The sequence below is a fragment of a genome, unplaced genomic scaffold (genome assembly GCF_019419815.1).
Source record: "Pyrus x bretschneideri cultivar Hongxiangsu unplaced genomic scaffold, Pyrus_bretschneideri_v1 Contig38, whole genome shotgun sequence".
Classification (NCBI taxonomy): Eukaryota; Viridiplantae; Streptophyta; class Magnoliopsida; order Rosales; family Rosaceae; genus Pyrus; species Pyrus x bretschneideri.
Window position 1 is genome coordinate 4,200,008 of NW_025999701.1, and position 26,548 is coordinate 4,226,555.

The following is a 26,548-nucleotide window of genomic DNA, read 5'->3' on the forward strand; positions in this document are numbered from 1 at the left end:
GAAGAAACATAATATACGGATGAGCAAGACACATTAATTTGCATGTGACAAGTTGATTATAAAAAAGAATCTATTATATAGGTAGATAAATATAATTAACTTGTGACATAGGTTGATTATAAAAATTAAAAATAAAATTTATAAATGGGGTTTGAAGCAGGAGAAAGAACAAGAAATAACAAAATAAATAAATAAATAAATAAAAACAATAATCAAAATGATAATTAGGAAAAAAGTTAATTTTTATAATAAATCTTATCATTGAAGAGATAATTATTGATAATAAAATAATTAAATTTAAAAAATTAAACTTATTTTAATAAATTGGACTATTTCTACTATTTACTCAAAAAATTGGACTTATCAAGTTTTCCTTAAGATTTATCATTATTAGTACATAACTTTAAGTACGTAGTGCTTTAATATATAATATATGCTCCATCCACCTCATCCAATTTAAAAAATAAAATTAAAATTAAAAAAATTAAAAAAAAACATTTCAATTCTGGTGGTAATGTGTAAGTGACATTTGTTATATTCACTAATGTAGGATCATCATTCACTTCAAAGAAAAAAAAATAATTTGCATTCTCTTCAAGTTGTTATAGAATTAGTGGGTGAATGCCCACTCAAAAGAATGTCCAAAGACTTAGTAATAGTGAGTAATAGTGTTTGATACTTTCAAAAGTATCATCATTGTACTTTGATGGTTGTAGTTATGAGAGTCGCTCCATAAATAGAGCACTCCGTCTGTTATCAAATGCACTACGAAAGAAAGCAAAAGAAATAATATCAGTATCCCTCCCTCTCTTTATCTGCCATCCTTTTTGTGTTATAGCTACTAAAGTCATAGTGTAATATTTTGTACCTGCTTCACTCCTGTCCTTAGAAATGTTATCTCTCTAACTTTTATCTATTTATAACACGTTATCAGCACGACTCTCTAACCTTAAATAGTTCACATCTCCCTTCACCGAAAGAAAAAACAAAAAAATGCTTCCTTTAAGGTTTTTCCTGTTTTTCTTCTTCTTCTACTTCATCTGCATGATGCACCCTCGCGATAAACTACTAGTACCATGCCTGCTTGTCATTCTAAATTTAACAGTTACTTATATATTTGATTTCTTGTTTGGTGTAGTTTCTGGTTTCTAACCCAGTGTTTATTTATGTTAATTTTACTGTAATCAAAGATGGTGCAGTATAATCGCTCATCTTGAACTAAAAATTTAATTTTCACTGCGATTAAAGATGGTGCAGTACAATCGTCTATCTTGAGCTGCAAATTTAATTTTACTGCAATTTTAGGTGGTGCAGTATAATCATCCACCTTACTCTACATATTTAAATCGATTATATCTTGCTCTGCATATTAAAATTTTTGTCCTATTCAAGTGGTGCGGAATAATCGCCCATCCTATGCTTGTTTCGATGAGAATGGTATGGTGTAATCGCCCTTTTCATTAATCATGAAAATCTCGAGCCTGAAGTTTCAAGTGCTTATCATTTTTGGCTTGAAGATCAAAATGAAAAATTTGTAAGAACCAGAAGTTCTAACGTTATATTCCTCCAGGAATACATATTATTGCAAGTTCTTACGCATCTTATTTTTCTTTTAGAAAGAAAAGAAAATGGCGAACTTGGCAAAGCTTGAATTTGCTGCCCTGGACATTACTGGGAAGAATTACCTTACCTGAGTACTGGATACCAAGATCCATCTGGAAGTAGGGAATCTTGGAGATACCATTAGGAAAGAAAATAACTCATTCTCTCAAGATCGAGCGAAGACCATGATCTTTATTCGTTGCCATCTTGATGAGGGACTAAACAACGAGTACTTAACAGTTGAAGATCCATTAGCTCTTTGGAAGGCATTGAGAAACAGATACAATCACCAGACAACGGTGATTCTTCCAAGGGCTCACTATGAATGAACTCATCTAAGGATCCAAAATTTCAAGTTAGTGGCTGAGTACAATTCTGCGTGTTCAGAATTACCTCTTAGATGTAGCTCTGCGGGGATACCATTACTGAGGAAGAAATGCTGGAAAAGACTTTCAGCATATTTCATGCCTCTAACATGCTCATGCAGCAGCAGTATAGAGCGTGATGATTCACTGAATACAACCAGTTGATATCTGTGCTCTTGGTAGTTGAACAAAATAATGAGCTCCTGATGAAAAATCATCAATCCCGACCTATTGGATCTACACTATTCCCAGAAGTGAATGTTGTTTCCCTTGAAGTGAACGCCACATCCTTTTGTGGCGATAATCATAAACGAGGATGTGGCCATAAGCGAGCCTGGTGGAACAGGACAAGCAAGAATCATGGTGGTCAGTTTCACAACCATATTCCAAGGAAAAATTCCGGCCCGAGCTTTAAAAATGGAAATCTCCACAAAGGCAAAGCTCATATGAACAATGCCCCTAGAAACTCTGATGGAGTATGCCATAAGTGTGGTGATGATGGGCACTGGGCGCGTACCTGTCGTACCCCAAAACATCTGGTGGATCTATATCAAGCCTCCCTTAAGGAGACGGGTGTCGAGACTAATTTCCTCGACCAGGCTAAACCAATGGATATACCTAATCCAGTGTGCGACTTATCAGGACAGTTGAACATAACATACTTAGATGTCTCGGACTTCATTGTGGAAAGGGGGAATGAAGTGTATCAATTCGACTGAATCATGATGTACTTTTATTATTCTGAACTTGTAGTTTAAAAACTAGCATTTCAATATAAAAAAAAAGGCATTTAAATTTCTAAGTTGTTTTTAACCATGATCCCCTTTACTCAGAAAGCATGGATAAAAGCTATGGTTATTCTCAAAACATGAGAAATGGCAGAGATATTTGTCTTGCAGACAGCGCAACCACACTTACAATACTTCGTGATCAAAAGTATTTCTCAAGCTTGATGCTTACAAGAGTAAGGGTAACAACAATATCAGGTCAATCAGATGTAATTGAAGGCTCAGGAAAAGTCCAAATTATGCTACCAAATGGAACAATATTGTTCATACAGAATTCATTGTATGCTACTCGATCTACTTGAAATTTGTTGAGTTTCAAAGACATACGTTTAAATGGATACCACATTGAAATGAAAAGTGTAGAAAATGTGGAGTATCTATGCATTACCTCCAATGGTACCCAGAAGCATATATTGGAGAAGTTACGTGGTTTGTCAAGTGGATTGTATTATACATACATAAAGACAATTGAATCAGATGTTGTCATGAACCAGAAGTTCAATGTTTCAAAAGATTACATGCTTTGGCATGACCGTTTAGGTCATCCAGGATCCACCATGATGCGTAGGATCATTACCAACTCTAATGGACATCCATTATTAAGCAGAGACATTGTTATCTCAAATGATAACCCTTGCAAGGCTTGTTCTCAAGGGAAGTTGGTAATTAGACCATCACAACTAAAGGTTGATGCTGAATCCCCATCATTTTTGCAAAGAATTCAAGGGGATATTTGTGGACCTATTCAGCCATCTTGTGGACCATTTCGATATTTTATGGTTTTGGTTGATGCATCTACCCGATAGTCACATGTTTGTCTTTTATCTACTCGGAATGTAGCTTTTGCGAGACTTCTTGCTCAGATAATCAAGTTGCGAGCACAGTTCCCAGATTATCCCATTAAGTCAATTCGACTTGATAACGCTGGTGAATTTACGTCTCAAACCTTTGATGATTACCACATGCCATTGGGCATTGATGTTGAACACCCTGTTCCTTATGTCCATAATCAAAATGGTTTAGCATAAGCATTGATCAAGCGGCTTCAGTTAATAGCTCGCACTCTGCTTATGAAAACAAAATTGTTAGTTTCTGCATGGGGACATGCCATCTTACATGCTGCATCATTGGTTCGATTGAGTCCTATAGCCAACCATCAATACTCCTCAGTACAACTCGTGTTTGGACATCAGCTAAACATTTCACATTTACGAGTTTTTGGTTGTGCTGTTTATGTGCCTGTTACACTGCCGCAACGCACTAAAATGGGACCTTAGCATAGACTGGGAATTTATGCGGGTTTTGATTTACCATCTATAATTAGATATTTGGAACCCTGACAGGTGATATGTTTATAGCTCGTTTTGCTAATTGTCACTTTGATGAGACAGTCTTCCCATCGTTAGGGGGAGAAAAGACTGTTCCAGAAGAACGGCAAAAGCTAGCATGAGTTGTACCCACCTTGTCTCATTTTCATCCACGTAGCACTCAATGTGAAAATGAAGTGAAAAGGATCGTTCATCTTCAAAGTATTGCCAATCAAATGCCAAATGCATTTAATGATGCTATGAAAATGACAAAATCACATATACCAGCTACAAATGCACCTGCAAGAATTGATGTCCCTGTTGGACAAAATAAAGTGGTAGCGAATGATTCATCTGGTGCACACCTAAAGTGTGGTAGACCCTCAGGTTCAAAAGATTCAGCCCCTCGAAAGAGAAAGACAAGGGCACAGCTGAATCCAAATGAAATCATTCTAGAAGAGAAAATGAATGAAAAATTCGTAATTCATGATTCTGTACTTCCAGAAAAAAAAATGTTCTTAATGAGAGACATGTCCCTGAAGAGATAGCAATACATGAAAGCAAAGAAATCTCCATAAATTATGCATGTACAAATGAATTGTGGGATTAGAATGTTGCATTCGCAGTAGCCACTAAAATCATATTAAGTGATAATATATTGAGCCCCACTCTGTTGATGAATGCAAACAAAGACAAGATTGGCCTAAGTGGAAAGATGCAATCCAGACAGAATTAAATTCCTTGGAAAGGTGAAGTGTTTTTGGATTGGTAGTCCAAACTCCACCTGATGAGATTGCAAGATACAAAACACAACTCATTGTACAAGGCTTTTCACAAAGACCTAGAATTGATTATGAGAAGACATATTCTCCTGTAATGGACACAATTACGTTCTGTTACTTAATAAGTTTAGTGGTTTCAGAAAAGCTTGACATGCGACTTATGGATGTCGTCATTGCGTGTCTACATGGAGAATTAGATACTGACATATACATAAAGGTCCCAGAAGGACTTAAGTTGCTTGAAACAGCTAACAAACCACGTGGTATGCTCTCAATCAAATTAAAACGATCATTGTATGGGCTGAAACAATCTGGACGAATGTGGTATAATCGTCTCAGTGAATATTTGATCAAAGAAGGATATATCAACAATGTCATTCGCCCTTGTGTGTTCATTAAGAAATCCAATTCTGGATTTACTATAGTAGCAGTATATGTTCATGATATGAATCTAGTTGGAACTCCGGAAAAGCTTAATAAAACTACTGAATATCTGAAAAGCAAATTTGAAATGAAAGACCTCGAGAAAACAAAATATTGTCTCGGCCTGCAAATCGAGCATTGTGCTAATGGAATTTTGGTCCACCAATCAGCTTACATTGAAAAAATCCTGAAGCGATTTGGCATGGACAAGGCTTATCCACTCAGCACGTCAATGGTCGTTCATTCTTTCGACATTAAGAAAGATCCATTCCATCCAAAAGAAGATGATAAAATGGTCCTTGGTCCATAAGTACCATATCTGAGTGTAATAGGTGCTTTATTGTACTTAGCGCAAGTACTAGACCAGATATAGCTTTTTCAGTTAACTTGTTAGCAAGGTATAGCTCTACTCCAACAATGCGTCATTGGAAAGGAGTCAAAGATGTTTTGCGATACCTTCATGGTACAACAGAAATGGGTCTCTTCTACTCAGGAAAATCCACAAATGACAAAATCCTTGCTGGATATGCAAATGCTGGTTTCTTCTCTGATCCGCATAAAGCCCGCTCACAAATTGGATATGTGTTCACTAATGGAGATACAACAATCTCATGGCGCTTAACAAAGCAAACATTAGTTGCTACATCTTCAAATCATTCAGAAATACTTGTTTTACATGAAGCAAGTCATGAATGTTCCTGGTTAAGATCAATGATCCATCATATCCAGAATTCATGTGATCTACCTTCGAAGACAGACAATCCAACTATCATCCATGAAGATAATGCAGTCGGTGTTGTCCAAATGAAGGAATGATTCATTAAGGGCGGTAAGACTAAACACATATCGCCAAAGTTTTTCAGTGCATATGAGCTTCAGAAGGCTAAAGTTATTGAAGTCAAACAAATCCATTCCAATGAAAATCTGGCAGACCTGTTGACCAAGTCTCTACCAAAGTGCACGTTTCAGAAGTTAGTGCAAAGTATCAGATTACGTCGACTTACCAATCAGCTAAATTTGAAGAATGCGAAATCAGGGAGAGATAAATATCAGGGGAAGCATCCATGATACATTCTTGTTGTACTCTTTTTCCTTCGACTAGGATTTTTTCCACAAGGTTTTTCTTATCAAGGTTTTAACGAGGCAACATAAGCATACTTAACACTATATCAACAATCCAAGTAAAGTTGTACTCTTTTTCCTTCGCTATAGTTTTTTCCCACTAGGTTTTTCTGAGCAAGGTTTTAACGAGGCAACTGATGTTGATGTGTGGGCATCCAAGGGGGAGTGTTATAGAATTAGTGGGTGAATGCCCACTCAAAAGAATGCCCAAAGACTTAGTAATAGTGAGTAATAGTGTTTGATACTTTCAAAAGTATCATTATTGTATTTTGATGGTTGTAGTTACGAGAGTCGCTCTATAAATAAAGCACTCCGTCTATTATCAAATGCACTGCGAAAGAAAGCAAGAGAAATAATATCAATATCCCTCCCTCTCTTTATCTACCATCCTTTTTGTGTTATAGCTACTAAAGTCATAGTGTGATATTTTGCACCTACTTCGCTCCTGTCCTTAAAAAGGTTATCTCTCTAACTTTTGTCTATTTATAGCACAAGTAATAATGTAGAGTCAATGAGATGTATATAAAAACACTCCTTACTTTAAACATCATGTTACTTGATCATGTCAAATAAGTGATCGCTATGTTTTACTGCTATAGCACAACTTATGGACACGAACAAAAATACATTTCAATCCTACAAGGATCTTTATTCTCTTCTTAAGTGTAGATATAAGATCATGACATCTATATGAATGTAGTCTCTAAAGATCGTGAAAAGAAAATTATTTTTCTATTTCTGATAACGTGTTATATAGTCGAGAATTTCTAGTGCAAAAACAACATAAGAATTATATTCTAAATTTTTTAAATTCATAACTTCTGGTTTAGTGTACAAATCTATGTTTAAAGACCATAGGTTCTAATATCAAAACTTTTGGTTTTAAAACTAATAACGTCTTATAAAATATTTTAGGGTTTAGGGTTATAAAACTAAAAAGAAATTGTGGGGGGATATGAGAAGGAGAGTAAAATATTTTTTAAGTTCGTGTGTATTTTTTTTTTGTCAAAATTCGTGTATATTTCATCTTTGATAAACACTTATCTATAGGCATTGATAAACACTTATGGCTCGTTTACGTAGCCGTAATCAAAATTGGAGGAATTGAATTAAGGAGAAATTGAAATGAAGAGGAATTAGAATCGAATTCCTGTTGAAGCTGTTTACTTAAATGTTCAGGAATCGGAATTGAAATGAACTTGAGTTCATAGAAGTTGTTTACTAATTCAGCTGGATCGGAATAAGAATTAATATGATTACTAAAATGCTTTTTTTGTTTCAGCAGGAGTCTTGTAACCATCCCGTGTTTTCAACCACTTCTCACACAACAACCACTCCGGTTCAGAGCACTGTAACAACATAGTTTGCCTCAGTTCTCTAATGCAACCTAACAATATCACATTAGCGGCAGCCAAGCTAGAAGAAGATAGTAGGGAATTAAACTGACCAGCAAACATCTTAATCGTTCCAGGAGGATCAACAACCACTCCCATTGCATTCAATTCCTTATCGAATTTCCAAATTGCATTCCTATATACAATACATCAATCGCAGGGACTTGAAGGATACTCAATAAACAACCCCATCTAGGATCAAGAAGAACAGTTTCCGAAGGGCATTTAAAACCCACAGTTGTCTTTATCCACAATTGTCCTCATCCACCTCCTCAGCACAACTTCTTGCTTTTAACCTAGCCAAATTCATCTTCCCTGAATAAAAAAATTAACATTTTAAGAACCTAGCCAATAGAGTTGGCACCTTGTTGTGTTGATTAACGAGTCGTTGGGCGTCCGCTCACTCTCCGCCCTCACGAGTGCATGCATCAGCGGAGGCAACGCTCCGAGCACTCCAATCGCCATCTTTTTGTCTTCCTCCAACGCCAAGCTGACTAGCCAAATTCATCTTCCCAGTTGTCTTCCTCCAACTCCAAAGCCAAGCTGAAGCATCTATGAATAAGAGGGCATAATAGGAAAGTAGAGTGCATTCTTGATTCCTTCACCATCCAGGAATCCAAATACCTCATTCAGGGAGTCCAATTCCTCCAATTTCAGGGATTGAATTCCATTTTTCGTGTGGGTCACACATGCTATTGATTCCTTCAAATCGTAGTAAACACAAGAATTATCCATAATCATAATTGGATTCCTAAATTTCATTCCGATTACGGGTGTGTAAACACGCCCTTAATTACTAAATATAATAATTAGGCATTGATTACAAAACAATAAGATAGGAGGTTAGAGCAACTCCAGCGTTGTTGGGTGCTCGGGGGATAGGCCAGAGAAAAGGGGCCTGAGGCCCTGTGGATCGGCTTCAGCGTGAAGGAGCCCGAGTAGAGGTGGAAGCCTGAGCTCCGGGCCCGTGAGGAATTGCCAGCCCGAAAGCCTGAGTGGATGTGACGCCCGGCCTGACGTCAGCCTAGCGTCAAGCATTTTTATATATTTTTTTTCTATCAGGTGCATGCATCCCACTCGCGCATGGAGGCGCGTCGCCAACACAAAATAAAAAAAAACAGTCACTTTTTCAGTTACCGTTGGGAAGCCACGTGGCTTCCCACGATCCATTCGATATCAACGTCTCTTTAACATGGACCGTTTGATCTTAACGGTAAATAAAATAAAAAAAAGTCTTATTTAATATCCACCGTTCGATCTGAGATCAACGGTGGATATTAATATGCTTTATAAATAAAAAAATAAAAGAAAAAATAGTTTTAAAATTAAGAAAAGTTACCGTTGTGACACGTGGCATAATCTATAGTGTTGGAATTCAAATTTTTTTATATCGAACGGCAGAGATTAATTAGTTGAATAAAAAAATTTAAAAAAATTTTAAAAAATTCGAAAAAAAATCTGAAATTTTTTTAAAAAAATTGTTTTTACTTTTCTACAAATGCCTTCTCATTGTCATCTACCTTACACCACAATTTCATATTTTCTCAACTACTTTCAATCACATTCCTTTCTTTCTCTCAAAGTTTTAATCCATTTTTTTCAATAAAATGACTACTGATGCAGGTACGAATTGGTCACTTCTTGAAGATGTTGCGTTGTGTACTAGCTGGGTTGAAGTTACTCATAGGTCGCAAACGGGTAATAAGATGCAATTGCGAGAAATGTGGAGTCTTATTCATACCAATTATCTTGAGAAAATTGGTAGGAAAAGAACCAAAGAATCGATATCCAGTCGTTGGGAATTACTTAGCCAATCGTTTAGTACGTGGAGAGACGCCTTAGCACAAGCTAGTAGTAATATTTGAAGTGGGGAAAATTACTCGGATCAGATAACAATATATTATTTATTTGTTTGTACTATACTCAAATTTACATTATAATTATTTGTTTGTATTATTTATTTGTTACCTACTTACATTATAATTATTTGTTTGTATTATTTATTTGTTACCTATTTTCATTATAATTATTTCTTATCCCGCGTTGTGTAGGAACTTCAAGCATAAGCTTGGTACGCTGCCAAAACCAAAGGCAAAAATAAATCATTCAACCGGTGGGAATGTTGGAATATTGTCAAAGATTGTCCTAAATTTAGAGTTGTGCCTGTCGGTCCAGAAGTTTTCATGAACAGCACCCCTCTACACTCTACACCCGATCATGTCTCGCATGTTCATGAAGATGATGCAGAAGAAGTGCCCGAAACGCCCCTCCCTGAACAAGCGTCGGGTTCGACCCGTTATCCAATTAGGCCTGAAGGTAAGAAGGCTTCAAAGAGAAAAGGGAGTGCTTCTAAGAATGATTATGCAAAGTTCATAGAAGAACTTACTCGCCAAGGTGAATTGACTTTAGCGAGGGAACAGGCGAAATATGAGGCTGATAAGGCTAGAGAGGACGCAAAAGCTACAGCTATTGAGAGATAATTTCAGGCTAATGAGAGAGAAAGAGAGCTACTTGGGCAAGAAAGGGAACATGTTAGAGAAGAAAGACGGGCTCAACGAGATCGTGAGATTATGAACATGCCTTTAGAAGGTAAGTCTCCAAATTCTAAATTTTTTTGGAAGTCAGAGAAAGCGGACGTGGTGCGAAGGAGGCGTGCAAGAGAAGCGAGAGCAAGCCAAGATGGTCCTAGCACCACAAGAGAAGATCATCCTAGCACCACAAATTGGTTTAAGTGATGATGAATAGAGTAGTTTTTGTAATCGGAACCCATAATTTTCCAATCACTTTGGGTTGTAATTTATTATTTATTGAATATAGTACTTTATGTTGTTTCCAATTTATTGATTATTTATTCAAATGAATTTGGTAAGTTATTTATACTAAGAGAATATTTATTGAAATGACAAAAACACACCAAATAAAATTACATAAGCATACTGAATAATAAAAAACTCACTAAAAAAATTACATAAACATACCAAATAATAAAACACACCAAATAAAATTACATAAACATACCAAATAATAAAACACACTAAATAAAATAACATAAACATACCAAATTCAAAAAAGCACACTAAATGAACTTAATTATCTTCAACTTGTTTCAATGCCCACTAGTGCTCTATCAAGTCAATTTGCAGGGCATTGTGCATGTCTGGCATTTGAAATGCAGTATATCGTTGAATGAGCCTTTCATTGTAACGTCTATCCCTTTGTAATGACTCATGTTGCACGGGCTCATCGATGACGTCATGAGCACAATATATACGTGTTCTTGAATTTTCATCGTGTCTGGCTCATATTCATCAACGGCTTCATAATCGTACTCATCTTCCACAATCATGTTGTGAAGAATGATGCACATCATCATTATGGATCGAAGCGACTCTACATCAAACAATCTGGCAGCACCCCTAACGATCGCCCAACGAGCTTGGAGGATACCGAAACAATGCTTTACATCCTTCCTACACCCCTCTTGACAGCTTGCAAAGTGTTTTTCCTTTGCACTTCGCGGACGTGGCACTGTTTTGACAAATGTTAACCACTGCGGGTAAATGCCGTCAGCTAAGTAGTATGGCCTATCGTACATACGTCCGTTGACCTCATACGTGGCTTTTGATGCCTTTCCTTGCAGGACATCGTTGAACACTGGGGATTGGGTAAGGAAATTGATGCCATTTTGAGCTCTCGAAACCCCGAAAAAGACGTGCCAAATCCATGTATCAAAAGATGCCACCACCTCTAAAATGATACTTTTTGCTCTTTTTCTGTCCTCATAAACGCCTTGCCATGCACTTTGACAATTTTTCCATGTCCAATGCATACAATCAATGCTTCTAATCATTCCAGGAAAACCACGCATCTCGGCCTTCTTCAGAAGCCGTTCCAAGTCCATGTTTGTAGGTTTGCGAAGGTACTTAGCGGTGTAAATAGATTCGATTGTTCCGCAAAACCTCATCAGGGGCTTAAGAATGGTTGATTTCTCCATCCTCGTTATCTCATCCACTTGGTCTGCAGATGCTCCATATGCAAGCATCCGCAAGGCAGCAATAATTTTTTGCTAAGGAAGGAGACCCATAACACCAAAAGTGTAACATCCCGTCCCAAAATTCTTATTAACGTACGTGTGAAATTACGATCTTGCCCCTAGTTCGTTTTGGTCACGTTATTGGTTGTTTTGTGTGGTGTGGCGTGGGTTGGACCACACACACACACTCACCCTCACTGTCACTTTCCCTTTCCCTCTGTCTTTTCCCTGTCTCTCTCTCTCCCGTGTCTCCCTCTTCCTTCCCATCACCATAAACGTACGGACACACACATAACTACACCAAATCGACCCAGATTAAGGAAACTAAAGGCACAGCTAAGATCGTGAAGCTTGTGGGAGCACAACCGTACCATTTTCAGGTAAGAAATCCGTCGTTTTCACGTAGTTTCGTCAATGGCAGTTTAGGGTACTATTCATGCAAACTTAATTCTTTGCGTTTTTGGGAATTTGAGGTACATAGATAGCTTGGTGGTGTCCCAAGGAGTCTCGGAGTAGCTCATTTGACGAATTTGGACGTCGGGAAAGCTTGGTTCGAAGTTGGCCGAGTTTTGGAGTTTTGGACAGGTGAATTCTCGTAGATTTTAGCCTTTAAAACTTGGTTAGACGTGTTCTACTAGTCCTAAGGGTTAAAATGGTGTAAAAATCTTGAAAAACGGTTGAAAAACGAGCGAGAAAACCCAAGTTGCAGGTTTTCCGGCGACGGCGACTGATCAGAGAAGAAGGGAGAATATTCCGTTAAGGTTTAACGGAATATTCCTAATGGCAGTGACGGCGTCAGTTAGGTTTAACGGAATATTCCGTCAGTTTAACGGAATATTCCTGATGGCGTCTGTTGACACCGTCAATGTGCATGGCACGTGGGGGTGCGTGGGGGCGCGTGGGTCCGTGCCTATTTCGGCGCGTGAGGGTGCGTGGGAGGTCCAAAAATTATTTTAAAAATATGGTTGTGATCCTGAGGTTATGTAGATCACGTTGGTATATTCATTTGTCCATTTTGAGCAATGTATGAGAAGTTATTTTGAACGGACGGTTATGTGCTTTAAAGTTAACGTTTTTATAGTTAATTCGCATATAGGTGACACATATCCCGAGGACGAGCGTGCACACTCGAGGCAGGGGGGCTACGACCCTTCCACATATCAGTGAGTGGGCTTTTGTTTCCGTATACAACTATATACATATAAATTCCCAGAAATTAGTATAAATGCTTCGTTATATGCCATTCTTTTTATATAATTGGTGGTTATGCATGATTAGTGGCATATACGTTTAATTATATATTCAATTATGCATATGTCATATATATATATATATATATGTTGGTGCTGTGGAGGCATAGGTAAGTGCCAGGTAAGCGTTATTTAACGATTACATTAAATAGTGGTTAGAGATGCTTAGAGAGCTCATAACCTGCACCCCCGGTGTTAGTGCTCCCGCCCAGAGTAGGGCATAGTCATTCACGTGTTGTTCACCTCCCGCACCACACGCTCAGCTTGGATCCAAGTTAGGTGCACAGTCTTGTCGTACAGACCACATTAGGTGGTTCCGACTCGTAGGTGACCCGCGATTATTCGCACAGCCTTCACGTGATCGTAGCACTAGAGCGTTTATATGTATTACACCCAGTTTTGTCGCACAGACCACTATAGGTGGTTCCGACTCGTGGGCAGGTTTAGTGATTGAGATTGAGATTTAAGCTCTAGATTCAGCCGTACAGGTCACTTAGGGGACTCCGGCTGCCAGACGTTATGATATTGATGTGATTTATACCTGAGCACTTGCATGTTATTATGAGGCTTTGAGCATGTTGGCATACCCTTGAGCATGATTGGTATATTTATACTTACGTATGTATGTTTATTTTCTGGGAAGTATACAGGTCTTACGGCGAGGGGTTAGAATGTATTTTACTAAATGGTTTTTAAATAGCTTTGTTTTTGCCCACTCACGCTTTTGTTTTGCGCCCCTCCAGGTTCTAGTAGCTTAGCGGGTTCGGTGGTTTTCCCAGAGGACGTCCCGGCATTTTGACAGACACTCACCTATGTAGGGTCACCTTCGGGTGCACTATTGTTGTATCGTTTCTTTTGGACTGCTGTAGGTTTTAAGCTCTGAATTCAGTGTCTCACTTACGCTAGCACTCGTATTGTCATTTTTTGTATGCTAGTTTTAAATTATTCGTACTTTTATATTATTTCCTTTAGCTTCTGCACTGTGCATATGGCTACGTCACTTCCACGTGACGGCCAGCATGCCCTGATCTCGGTTGGAGTGTGTCAAAAAGCATCCTTCTTTTGCACAAAGTAAGAATCATGGTTGCAAACAGCAATCATGATTTTGTTGAACAAATGTCGTTCCATTCTAAAACGACGTCTAAAGTACGTATCAGGGAATGTACTATTAGGGACAAAATGATCGTCCAAGAGTTCCATAACTCGTCGTTGCCTACTTCTATCAAGGTTTCCAGAACGGTTGGGCTTGTAGATCTGAGCCACAACTTGGATGACTCGACGGGAATATGAGGCTCTGCCCATTCTTACTTCATCATCTCTTCTTCTACGCTCCTCATCCTCTTCCCTCTCATTTTTTGCCACCTGGTGATTGAACGTTCCTTCTGATTGGTTAAACAATTCTTCCTCTTCCTGATCGAGTTCCCACATCATCCTTGAGGAAGAAGAAGACATTGTAAGAAAGAAGCAGAAACTATGAATAATGATACAGATTTTTGTGAAGAAGGAAGCAGAAACTATGAATAATGATAGAGATCTTGAGAAAATTGGTGTGAGATTTGTGAGGATGGATAGTGGATTATATGGAGGATTCATAAAGGATTAGGTTGTAGATAATGCCACGTAGCATGCCGTCATTCGTTAAAAATCTGATGGAAATCTATCCTCAAAGATTGTAAACAGATTATGACACGTGGTGCGACGTGATTGGTTAATAATCTTATCAGAAATCCATCACCAATAATTGTATTTTCGGATAATGACACGTGGCATAACGAGTACGATTAAAAAATTTATCAGAAATCCATCCCCAATAATTGTTTTTTCGGATTTTATGACAAGTGGCGCAACGAGAACGATTAAAAATCTTATCCGAAATTACAAATAAAATTATTTTGTATTATTTAATAATACTTCGGATAATGACGTGTGGCGCAACGAGAACGATTAAAAATCTTATCCGAAATTACAATTATAATTATTTTGTATTATTTTATGAATAAAAAAATACTAATATTTTATTTCCTATTGCCAGAACTATTGAAATGTAACGATGGAGAAGCAAAAGACGATTACTGTTTATTACGAGCACTTACTCATACGAAGTAAGTGTGGTCGTCCACATTCCATCCATATTTACAACAAAAAGGGTTTCTTACCGTTCTGCATTGGGAATTTTCCCAGGTGGGGGTTATTGCAACTGAATTTCGCTTTCACGAAGCAATGGCGACGACGACTGCGGAAACAATCTCAGCGGCCATGGAACTGATTAACACGAAGAAACAGAACCTAAAGAAGGCCTTCGACGAGCTCCAATCCCACTCCGCCGTCCTCTCCTCCTTCAATCTCTCTTGGTCCGACCTCGATTCCCACTTCACCTCCATCCAAAGCTCCCTCACCCAAAAGTTCCACCTCCTCCAATCCCTCCAGTCACAGTCCTCCACAAACCCTTCTTCTCCTTCATGTCAGATACCAAAAGACCCCTCTCCTTCGTCGAATTTACCGACCCAGGTAGCAAAAGACCCGTCTTTGCCGTCGCTCGGGTCGACCCAGATGGCGGAAGACCCCAAATCATCGTTCCAGATGCCAAAGGACCTGCCTTGTTCGTCAATTTTGTCGACCCAGATTGGAAAAGACCCTTCTTCCTCATCAAACCCCTCGAGCCAGAACGTGGTTGAAACAGATATCAACTGTGAAGTGGATGTCGTGCCTCCTCGGCCCGAATTGGTGGCGTTCTGTGAGAGAATGGATGCAATGGGGTTGAGGAATTATATGAATGAGTCGGTGAATAACCGAAACACAATTCGGGGTGAGCTCCTGGGGGCAATTCGGTGTGCCAAGGACCCTGCTGGCATGGTTCTGAATGCAATGGAGGGGTTCTATTGCGTGAATGGGAGAAATAAGGGCGATAAGGACCAACAATTATTTGGTGTGAGGAGGAGTGCTGTGCTGTTGTTGGAAGTGTTAATGGGGATTTCTCCGAATGTAGGATCGGAAGTGAGGGAGAGAGCCAAGAAGTTAGCATTGGAGTGGAAAGGGAAGTTGAGTATGGATGGCGAAAACCCGTTCGAGGCGTTGGGATTCTTGCATTTGGTTGCAGCTTATGGACTGCAGGCCGAATTCAAGATGGATGAGCTTGTTGACCATTTTGTTATAGTTGCGCGGTATAGGCAAGCTGTTGAGTTATGCCGGAAAATTGGTTTGGGGGATAAGCTTGCAGGTAAAGCTTTGTTTTTGTGGAAACATTTGTATACTAAGTTGATGTTTATTTCGTTTAGTTAGTAATCGATATCAATTCATATGGTTAGTGTTATCCAATATTGATTGCCATACCTGACCTTTTTATACATGCCACATGTCTTTTGGTTTAGTATAAAAAAAGGCTTCTTTGATGTTTCAGTCACAGAATTCGTATTAGTACTAGTTTTCGTGGGAATAATGAATCCTTGAGTTGATTTTTAATCATGCACATAATGTAGTTTATGCAGCATGGTAAATAAGTTAAAAATTTTGTTTTTGGTTATCAAAACTTGTTTGATACTTATCAGACAATGATTTAATTGTGGGAACCTAATCCTCTATGAGTAAACTTCAGAAAAAGAGGTGTAAGAAGTGTGAATAGATGCAGAGTGTCTGCATGGTCTCACTACTTAGTTACTAAGGCCTAATGGAAGGTTCTACACGTAAGCTGAAGGTCAATGCACTGGGGGAGAGCTAGTGATCCAGTTTTTCTCAATATGCAAACACTTCACATGTGCTAAATGTTGAGGAGGTGTGTCAATCTAATAGAGAGCTCTATCATAAATGTACAAGCAGGGTACTGTCCCTCTGAGGCCATCTTACGCCGGGATCAGTATTTGCCTTTTTTGTTTGGCTATTTTAATTCTCTATTGCACACGTTAAAGTTTTGTTTCCCTTAGGGTAGATTCTAATTTTAACTGTATAAGTTTGGTTTTGTGCAAGCAGATCTGATTCAGAAACTTGTGAGTAAGGGAAAACATCTTTTGGCTGTCAAATTCATTTCTGAATTTGGTCTGACCGATAAGTTCCCACCAGTTCCCATCTTAAAATCCTACGTCAAAGAGTCTAAAAAGCTTGCTAAGAAAGTATGCAAGGATGGAAATAACTCTCGCCAGTCAATGGTATTTTCACCATTCTCTCATATGTTACCTGATAGCTGTCAAAATCTAATTCTTCATCTGCACATACTTCATAACTTTTTTTTCTGCAGAATGAAGCCACAGCGAAAGAATCCGGCGCTTTGAAATCAGTAATCAAGGTTATTGAAGACCTCAAGCTCGAATCTGAGTATCCACCTAGTTTTCTTCAAAAGCGTCTGGAGCAGCTGGAGAAGGAGAAGGCAGACAGAAAACGCAATGCTGTGGCTCCTGCTGCCAAGCCTCTGCAACTGCGGCAGCAACAGAAACAGCAGACAGCAAAGGAGCCGGCAAAGAAACCGAAGCAGCAGCTATATGGAAACAAGCGTCCTAGAATGACTGCTCCAGATGGATCTGCAGCAGTCTCAATTAATGTTAATGACGCAGGTTTGTTGCGAGCCTATTCCTTGTCTGGCATTGCTCCTGCTCCTCAAGCTGCCGCTTATGCGGGTTCATCAGCTGGGCTGTATGGTTTTTCAGGAGGCCAGATGGGTTTTCCTGGGCATCCAGCCCCTACTAGTACCCACTTATCCTTGTCTGAACTATATGTTCCGTCAGGTTATTATAACCGGCCAACTACCTATGGTGGATATGGTCCACCCCCCGAATATCATCCATCTTACTATCCTCAGTAGTGATTGCTACTCTTTGTTGACGTAGTATACTTTTGGATGGTATATGACAAATTTTTAGTTTTTTATTTCCGCAATGCTGGTGATCAGAAAAGCAAGTCTGCTTCTTTGTTTACCATGATTGTAGCACAGCAAACAAACTTGAACAAGCTTCTTGCTGTCCAGAAGATTGTCTTATCCACTAATTTTCTGGACATTTGGGAAGTAATCCGCTGAAAAGTAGTATAACTTTGTTTTAATATCATTTTTTTAGCACTCATTCTTGTGGGCGTAGTCTACTTCTAGGACTTACTGATCCATTTTTCTTTCCCATAGAAAATATTTCATAAAAAGAGAACAAGATCCTCATGCTTTAACTGTTTTAGGATTTTGCTCTCTGTGTTGCTGTTTAATTAGGGCAAGCAGTACTCTGCCTTTCTCCACTGGATTTTGCTGTGCATTCCCGATCCCCTATTCTTGTCCCAGAAATAGATGAAGTTTTGTATAGAATAGGAACTTAATCTTTGATTTTGAGGTTGATCATTGTAAAGCGTGCTAAAAGTAGTGTTTTTTCTTGATTACTTTTCAAAATAATAAATTTTTTTTTTCTTGAAGGTGCTTGGTTTGTCAGCATCTTCACTTCTTTGGGAACTGACACAAATTTTTTGCTCCTCTTGAATATTACATGCTGCTTAAAAGCCTTAAATCCTCTTTTGCCTTAGAGAAGGCGCTGTCTTCCATTAAAATATTTTATTAGAAGGAACATGTTTGGTTTCCCAGTTTGTCATTCATCTTTGTGTGACATCTATCTTTGAATATATTTATTCTGAAAGAGCTGGGCAGAACAGAATAGAAGCTTTACGATGTTCCTCTTTTCTTACGTGTACCATTGCCATCTTGATGAAATGAGTTTCCTTTGTCAATGGCCTTGTAGCCTAATGGCATGGCGTCTCCTCCTTGTGCAAGATGGGGATCTTCAGACTGACTCCATTAGGAGTCGTTCGCCTCTTGGATAATAAATGGGTACTTGGTGCTTATGTTTCCATAGCAGAGAAGTGGGAAGCACGGTTGGGGATTTCTCCCAGAAACATTGTTTTCTGGGACTTGATACTTTCCGCTTTATCACTCCTTGCTTTGACATTTGTGCTTTTCATTCTCTCCATGCAGTCAACTTATTGTTGTTCTGTTCTACCTGTTTCTTGCATCAATCTTTTGATTCACTTTAGGCCACGTTTTGTGGTTAGGACTTGACTAGATTGAATAACGTACTAGATTCAAGTTATATTGAAGGAAGAAATGGAGGCCAACTCCCAAAGTTAAGTCAGGAGATGGATTAGTCATGAAGAAAACGTATTCCTTTCCAATCCCCCAAACTTGGACAAAATTTGAAAGTTGGCCTTTATTTCTTTTAACATGCCTTGTATCCAGTGTTTGATACAGTTCAATCATGGCTACGTTTAATCTAGTGACTTATCCAGTCCAATCATATTCACTGAACGCGGCCTTAAGCTCATATGGTTTGGAGGACTTGTATAGCGTATGATTTAAGAAAGCTCTGTTTAGGGTTGGCCGGTTGCTTCGTGATCTGCATTCTTCTTACTTCTTAGGGCTCTGTGTATTCTTCTTAAGGTGTAAGGATGTTCTGTTGCGGCCTGTGTATTCTTTCAATTGTTTATTGTTTGTGTACAATCTTGTTCTAGTTAATGATTAAATCTAATTAAGTGGCGAATTGTGTTTCATTTGGTGATTTTTTAATTCCTCAATTATGATGTCCGCTGGTAGCTCGATACAGTGATTGCTCTTGGAACGGTCAATTCATACGACGTCACCAAAAGCGAGTCGCTGTTGCGAACAGTTTCGGAATCAGAAACGTGGTGGGAAGTGAAAACACATAACACACTGAATCAACGTTGCGGAGGCAGGCAGTTTGGAGGAGGTGGTTCATGAAGCTCCTGCATCATTGTTGTTAATAAATAGAATTTACTCCAGTGGGTTGGAGGCTCAGCTGCACAGCTTCTGGTTCTGGATTGCTTCCTTTAAGCCTACCACTGTTCCCAACTTAAATCGAGGAAGTCAGTCTAAGTACGCAGAGAGGGTTGTGTTATTCATTCGCGAAACCCTTTCTTTTTCCCGGCTACTACAAAAGTTCTACTATTCTCTAATGTATGAATGCGAAACATCCAATGATCAAGAATTTGACGACCACATATGTCGTTGGATATTACACGCAAGTGCATACTAGAAAATTCATCTAGTTAAATGTATGTCAAATAATTGTTGCTTGTTTAGCAGATCAAAGAAGATTAGAGATCATTAAGCCTTGACTAATGAAGGGGGTAAATCATTATGCCATTTGTTGACGATAAAATTTTAACTTTTCTTTGACTCTTTGCGCATAAAAAGTCATCTATCGTACTTACAAATTATATTTTGACACGCACAAACATTGAACCAAAAATTTATACAACGGTGGCCTAAACTATTTTCTTTTGTTGTGGTATGGAGACTTGGAGTGCACTTTTGGGGATGGGATGAGTTAAATTTAATTAATTAAACCATTGTTAGGCTAAATATTTGTACCAAACTTCTTTTTACAAAAGATAGGCTGGGGTAGGTAAAAAGACAAAAATTGATTTACATATTTTTTTTTATACAAACAATATTATACATTAAGTTATCTAAATTACATCGGAGTGATTCAAAATTGGATACAGAGAAGTGATCACATTGTTTATAATCAACTTGACTAAATTCAAGTCGACCAAAAAGTAACTTATGCCACTTCATTTATGCCAACTCAATGCAATCTTAAATTTGAATAATGAATTTTCTATATGCTAAAGCACTAGTGCTAGCATATGCAAAAATGTGAATTCGAATTTGAATGTCAAAAGGTAATTATTATTTTCTTAACTTAATATTCATTCTGGTTAAGTTAACAGACTGCTTCTTATCAACTAATATAACCTGCGTCTGCACAAAAGATCGCAATTCAGTTGAATTACACTTTTCCAATTGTTTTTTACCAAGTTCAATAAGATTTTAACCAGGAGTAACAAAATGAGAAAACGTCTCCATTGAGTTCTGAGTGGCTCAGTCCGCAGAAGAATTCAGATCCAGTGCAGCAAGTCAACCTCTCTCTCTCTCTCTCTCTCTCTCTCTCTCTCTCTCTGTGGCAAAAACCTTCAACACACAGAATTACCATTTTACCCTTCCTTGCTCTTCCTCTGTTCTGAACAAAAACGAACCCAGTAGTCCCTCTTCCTTTGACTCCATCACACCACACCCAAACCCACCAGCGCTCCAATGGACGCGACCGCACTCGGGCACCCCTCCGGACCTTCCGACGACGTCGATCAGGGTCTAACCGACTTCCAACGCAGCTCCGACCCGACCCTTTTCTCTTCTTCTGCTGCTGCTTCCGGTGGGGCCAAGTACAAGCTCATGTCCCCGGCCAAGCTTCCGATCTCGAGGTCCCCCTGCCTCAGTATCCCCCACGGCCTCAGTCCGACGTCATTTCTCGAGTCCCCCGTCCTCCTCTCCAACATGAAGGTCTGCCCGCTTCCACGTCGGTTTTCCCTTTCTTTTTTTTATTAAATTTATTTTTCTAGGGAGCAAAAGCAAATGCTCCTTTTGAATCTTAGGCCGCGTTTGGCTGCTTAATTTCTTCTGTTTCATTATTAATTTTTGAATTAGTAAGGCTCTGTTCTACTGCCTGGAGAAACTGAGCATATCACTTTCCAGTGAAAAAGTTTGAATTTTGAACATTTTCTCGGCAGTTTTCTCGGTATCCAAACAACGGGTAGATAATGGAATTGGGTTTGACGGCCTGAGATTTTACCCCGTGGTATATATGCTATCGTGGGGAATTTTGAGGACTTAAAAATTGATGTGATGTTGATGATGAGTGAGCGAAGAAGATGCGAGTGAGCAAAGAAGATGCTTTTTTCAGCACAATTCGAAAATTCCGATTACTATTTCATTTGTTTTGTTGCATTACAGATTAATTTAATCAAATGTGTTCGCTGCGAATGCTTGATTTTATTTTTATTGTGCCAATGGCAGTGAGTTTTTATATGTGCGTTCTTTGGATGGGACCCCGAGATTCTGATGCTTTGTTGCTGTTTTAGAGTAATGTAATGGTTGTACTGGCCTATTGGGGTCATTTCTCTTTATGCCCGTATAGATTTGTTCGAAAGCAATTGTTTTCGGGAATAATGAGGCTTTCACTTACAACTCTTTGAACTTTGTTGTTGTTTATTACCATCGACAGTGTTGTTTTCTCACATAATGATTCTTTTTCTCTTCTTTTTGCATTTTTTGTGGGTTCTAGCCTTTCTGCTTGTATTTATTTATCGGTGGCAGTGGATGCAAGTACGACAAAAATGTTTCTATTTCTGTATGTAGAATGAGGAATAAATGCATTACTAGCAAGGGGGTATAGGGAGTCTAGAAAGTTTGTGGGTCAAGGAGGTGCGGTTAAAAGTTGTGATTGACATGAGTTTTTATAGAGGTTATGACCCTTCATGTTCTGATCGTGATTGGAGATGATATTCGTTGTTCAACGCATGTTGCAATAACTTCAGTTGTCTGGGTAATCGGTCTAAATAATTGCTCTTCCATTTTCAGTGGATTTTTTTTTAAGATATGTTTATCTTCCTTACTAGTATTTGTTTCATTTGTGCCTGGTAATCGATGAGCTTGTTAGAATTATTTGGGTAGTCTATGTTGGATGGACAAATACCATATCTGTTAAGTGATGCCTATCACGATGATGCCCAAGTGATTGTCCGAGTTTCCTGTTATTGGACAGATATGTAACAGCATGTCAAAGTACTGGAAAATTATTTCTATATTGAAAGGGCTTTAAATCGCAGGGATAACTCATGGGGCTGCATCATTGTCAAGTTTCCTTGTTTCTTTTGCTTCATGAAGAGTCTTATTTTCTCCGCTCTAGTTCTTTTACAAGATTTTCCTTTTCTCTGCATGCCTCGTTGCTTAAAAAGTATCTGGATCTGGAATTTTGTGACATATTTCTTAATTTTTACTTTATCTGGTCTTGCAGGCAGAACCTTCCCCAACTACTGGGTCCTTTTTGAAGCCTCAAATGGTGTACGGATCTCTAAGTTCTACTACATATTCAGCAACAACAGTTTGCTCTGATTTCAATACCTCAGATGAAAGAAATTCTGGAAGCTTCGAGTTTAAGCCCCATGCTAGATCAAATATGGTACTTTCTATGAATTAGTGGTCCATTATCCTTTCATTAGTTGTATCCTTGATGGATATGTTTTACCTATGTGGGGAAGATACTGATTAAATGGTGGCCTTGATCCTAAGTTTAGCTGATTGGTCTTTGGCCTATCTTGTGCTCTAGTTTAAACTTGCAATATCAGTGGATATCTACTTGAGCTACAAAGTCTTTTAAGCTCCCATTCTGAAGATTAACGGATTTATTTAATCTCTTACCATTATTCTTTCGTTACTTTATTAGGTTTTTTCGATATTTTTTCTTAAAGATGCTTTATAATGTTTTCTAGGGATAAACTCTCCTTGTCAAGATGGACTGTCATATTTCTTTCTAAATTGTAGAACAATGATATATCTTGATCGAGTTTTTTTATGTATCTGCAAGTGTGCCAAAGTGGTTGTAAAAGACTAATTGCCTAATGCTTTACATTTATTCAAGGTTACTACAGATTATAACCACTATGGGAATGAGCAGCCTCTGCAAATCCAAGGTCAAGCTCAGCCTCAATCACACATGTCACCACCTTTGGCTAAAAATGAGATGGCAGTCTCCTCAAATGAATTTAGTTTATCTGCACCTGTTCACACGGTCACTGCAGGAGCTAGTGCACCTGCTGAAGGTGATTCGGGTGAGTTAACACAGAGGGAACATCCAAATCCTGGGGTCCAAACATCTCAGTGTGATAACAAAGGAAATGGGCCTTCAGTAATATCTTCTGATGATGGGTATAACTGGCGAAAATATGGACAAAAGCACGTTAAAGGGTGTGAATTTCCTCGCAGTTATTACAAATGTACCCATCCTAATTGTGAAGTGAAGAAGCTATTTGAGCGTTCTCATGATGGCCAGATAACAGAGATTATCTACAAGGGTACACATGATCATCCTAAGCCTCAACCTAGTCGACGATATAATACTGGTGCTATGATGCCTCCTCAAGAAGAAAGATCTGACAAGGCTTCATCTTTGACTGTTCGAGATGGTAAGCATCAGACTAATTCATGTTACCTATTTCCCGAATAGACTAATGTTCTTCTATCATCTCTTCTAATTTTCTTTTTCTTCTCTAATGGTAGACAAACCATCCAGCATTTATGGGCAAATGTCTAGTAACAATGAGCCAAGTAGTACTCCTGAGCTATCTCCTGTCACAGGCAATGATGATAATGTAGAAGGCACAGGCTCACTGTCAAATAGGATACCTGATGAGGCTGATGATGATGACCCGTTCTCAAAAAGGAGGTATAAATATTCAAGGAATGCTTATGTTTTCCCCTGTGTTCATTTTTTTTCTAACTAACAAGGTGTCAAATTTGTTGAGCAGGAGGACGGATGTTGGTGGCATTGATGTCACACCAATTGTTAAGCCTATCCGAGAACCACGAGTTGTTGTTCAGACTCTGAGTGAGGTTGATATATTAGATGATGGATACCGCTGGAGAAAATATGGTCAGAAAGTGGTGAGGGGAAATCCTAATCCAAGGTATGGTTTATCATCAGGGGAAGATAATTCTCACTGATTTTTATCTGTTTCAACATGTAACTTCAACATTTGTTTGGTAACTTTATGAGTAATCTCTCTGCTTTGGCATTTGGTGTTCTACCACCATCATCGTATCGTCCAAAGCTACCCTTGTTAACTGCAATTCTCAAATGAATTATGCAGTTTCTGAATGTTCTCACGTGTTATGCAGGAGCTATTACAAGTGCACCAATGCTGGATGCCCTGTTAGAAAACATGTGGAGAGGGCATCCCATGATCCAAAAGCAGTTATAACTACATATGAAGGGAAGCATAATCATGATGTCCCAACTGCAAAGACTAGTAGCCATGACGCTTCAGGACCAACAACTGTGAATGTCCCGTCGAGGATTAGATCAGAAGAAAGTGACACCATAAGCCTTGATCTTGGTGTTGGAACCACCTCTGGTGGCGAAAATAGATCCAACGAGCACCTGCAACTGCACTCTGAACTTGTGGAACGGCAATCTCGCACTAATTCCAATTTCAGGGTTGCTCAAAATACCCCTATTTCGACATACTATGGTGTTCTTATTGGTAGCACGAATCAGTATGGATCTAGGGAAGACCCAAGTGAATCACGCAGCATCGAGGTTCCACCTTTAAATCATTCCTCATACCCATATCCACAGAACATGGGAAGAGTGCTAACAGGTCCGTAAAATTTCTTATGATGAAGCCAACAGAAATAAGCTGCTTCTCCCCTTCTTTTGGCACAAGCGAAGGTCAAAAGGGCATCTCAGTTTCAGACCGAAAATAAAAAAGAGAAACAGAGGTATTCTTCTTCTTTGTCTATTTCAAAGAAAGTGGTATTGTGATTAGGTGCCTGCTGCAAAAAGCCTTCTCTGTCCAAGTACTGTATTTGTAACATTAACTTGTCAGGAATACTATGTACAAATATGAATGAGTCCTTATATATATATTCTCCGTCTTTGACACCATGTGTTGTAATTTAAATGCTTAAAATGTTCGATGATTATAAGAAAATTTTGTTTCTTTTAGCGTTTGTGATGGAATCTTAATAGTATAATTAGTAGTTACTGAGCTGCTGCTTTAGAGCCTTAAGTTTGCTCGGCATTGTGAGTCCTATTGCTAACACTCGAGCAAATGTAGATGCCGGAGCACTGATGCAGTCTGGTGTCATTTGCGTCTGAAAGTTGTGATAATGTCTGTTGCTGCAGTAGATAAAGTTTTCATAAATGTAGATGCAAGAAGTACAATTCATCGTAAAGTGATGGTGTCAAAGATGAGTTGTAGTGGTGCCCTCTCATAATTGATGGTCCGAATGAGAGGATCGATGCCTGAGCTGGCCGTCGAAAGAGGGTCTCTCGTCGTGTTCTATGGATTGAGTGATCTTGAAAGGAAGTGTCCCTTCAGATTGGGAGGAGGCTTTCCCCTTTTGCATTGAGCTTGATTTATTTTTTTATTTTTTTTCAACAAACGACATTATCTACACTAAAGAAGAAGAAGTAGGCTTAGCCTCACAATGAGCTAACAATAATGTAGTTCAAATTTACCTTTGATGAAAATTGAACCTAAGATCTCTCACTTACAGTCGAAAATGAATACCATTAAACTGTAGTACAAAGTAGTAGCTTGATTTTTTTCTTGATGAGGAGAAATGGTCCCTCAAATCATTTTTATGGATCCAGAAAGATAAGAAAGAAGAAAAGCAAGAGTCAAATGTTACAAGTTTAACAGAACATTACAGAAGAAATACAAGGTGAATATTGACGATTGAATTCTTTGTAGCTTTGTTCTCAACTTCTCAGGTCATGGCTTGTGGCAAAATGGAAGCTTTTGGCTCCTTTTGAACCATGTAGATATAGCATACAAAATTGGCTTAGTGGTTAGGATCTTCCTCTTTAATTCACTGTATTTTGGGTTCAAACCCTCCTTCCCTTGATGTAATTTGGAGTAAGAATACCGGTTTAATAAAAAATA

At 38.6% G+C, this 26,548-nt stretch overlaps 2 protein-coding genes across 3 annotated transcripts; both read left to right on the forward strand.

Annotated features, from left to right (window-relative positions):
- The first annotated feature begins 15,169 nt into the window (after nt 1–15,169).
- LOC103931213 (FRIGIDA-like protein 2) lies at nt 15,170–18,111 on the forward strand. Its single transcript, XM_048564178.1, has 3 exons — nt 15,170–16,283; nt 17,030–17,205; nt 17,295–18,111. Exons 1-3 carry the CDS (start codon nt 15,287–15,289, stop codon nt 17,853–17,855), a joined length of 1,734 nt encoding a protein of 577 aa, XP_048420135.1. The 5' UTR covers nt 15,170–15,286; the 3' UTR covers nt 17,856–18,111.
- Nucleotides 18,112–20,959: 2,848 nt separating this feature from the next.
- On the forward strand, nt 20,960–25,605 carry LOC103931200 (probable WRKY transcription factor 20). Of its 2 annotated transcripts, none has more exons than XM_009340621.3 (6): nt 20,960–21,383; nt 22,897–23,061; nt 23,521–24,064; nt 24,159–24,324; nt 24,407–24,565; nt 24,777–25,605. In XM_009340621.3, the coding sequence occupies exons 1-6, from the start codon at nt 21,138–21,140 to the stop codon at nt 25,264–25,266; spliced, it is 1,770 nt and encodes a 589-aa protein (XP_009338896.2). In that variant the 5' UTR covers nt 20,960–21,137; the 3' UTR covers nt 25,267–25,605. The 2 variants fall into 2 exon arrangements, with proteins under 2 accessions (XP_009338896.2, XP_048420134.1); XM_048564177.1 differs by lacking the exon at nt 20,960–21,383 and adding an exon at nt 22,023–22,425.
- The last annotated feature ends 943 nt before the right edge of the window (nt 25,606–26,548 follow it).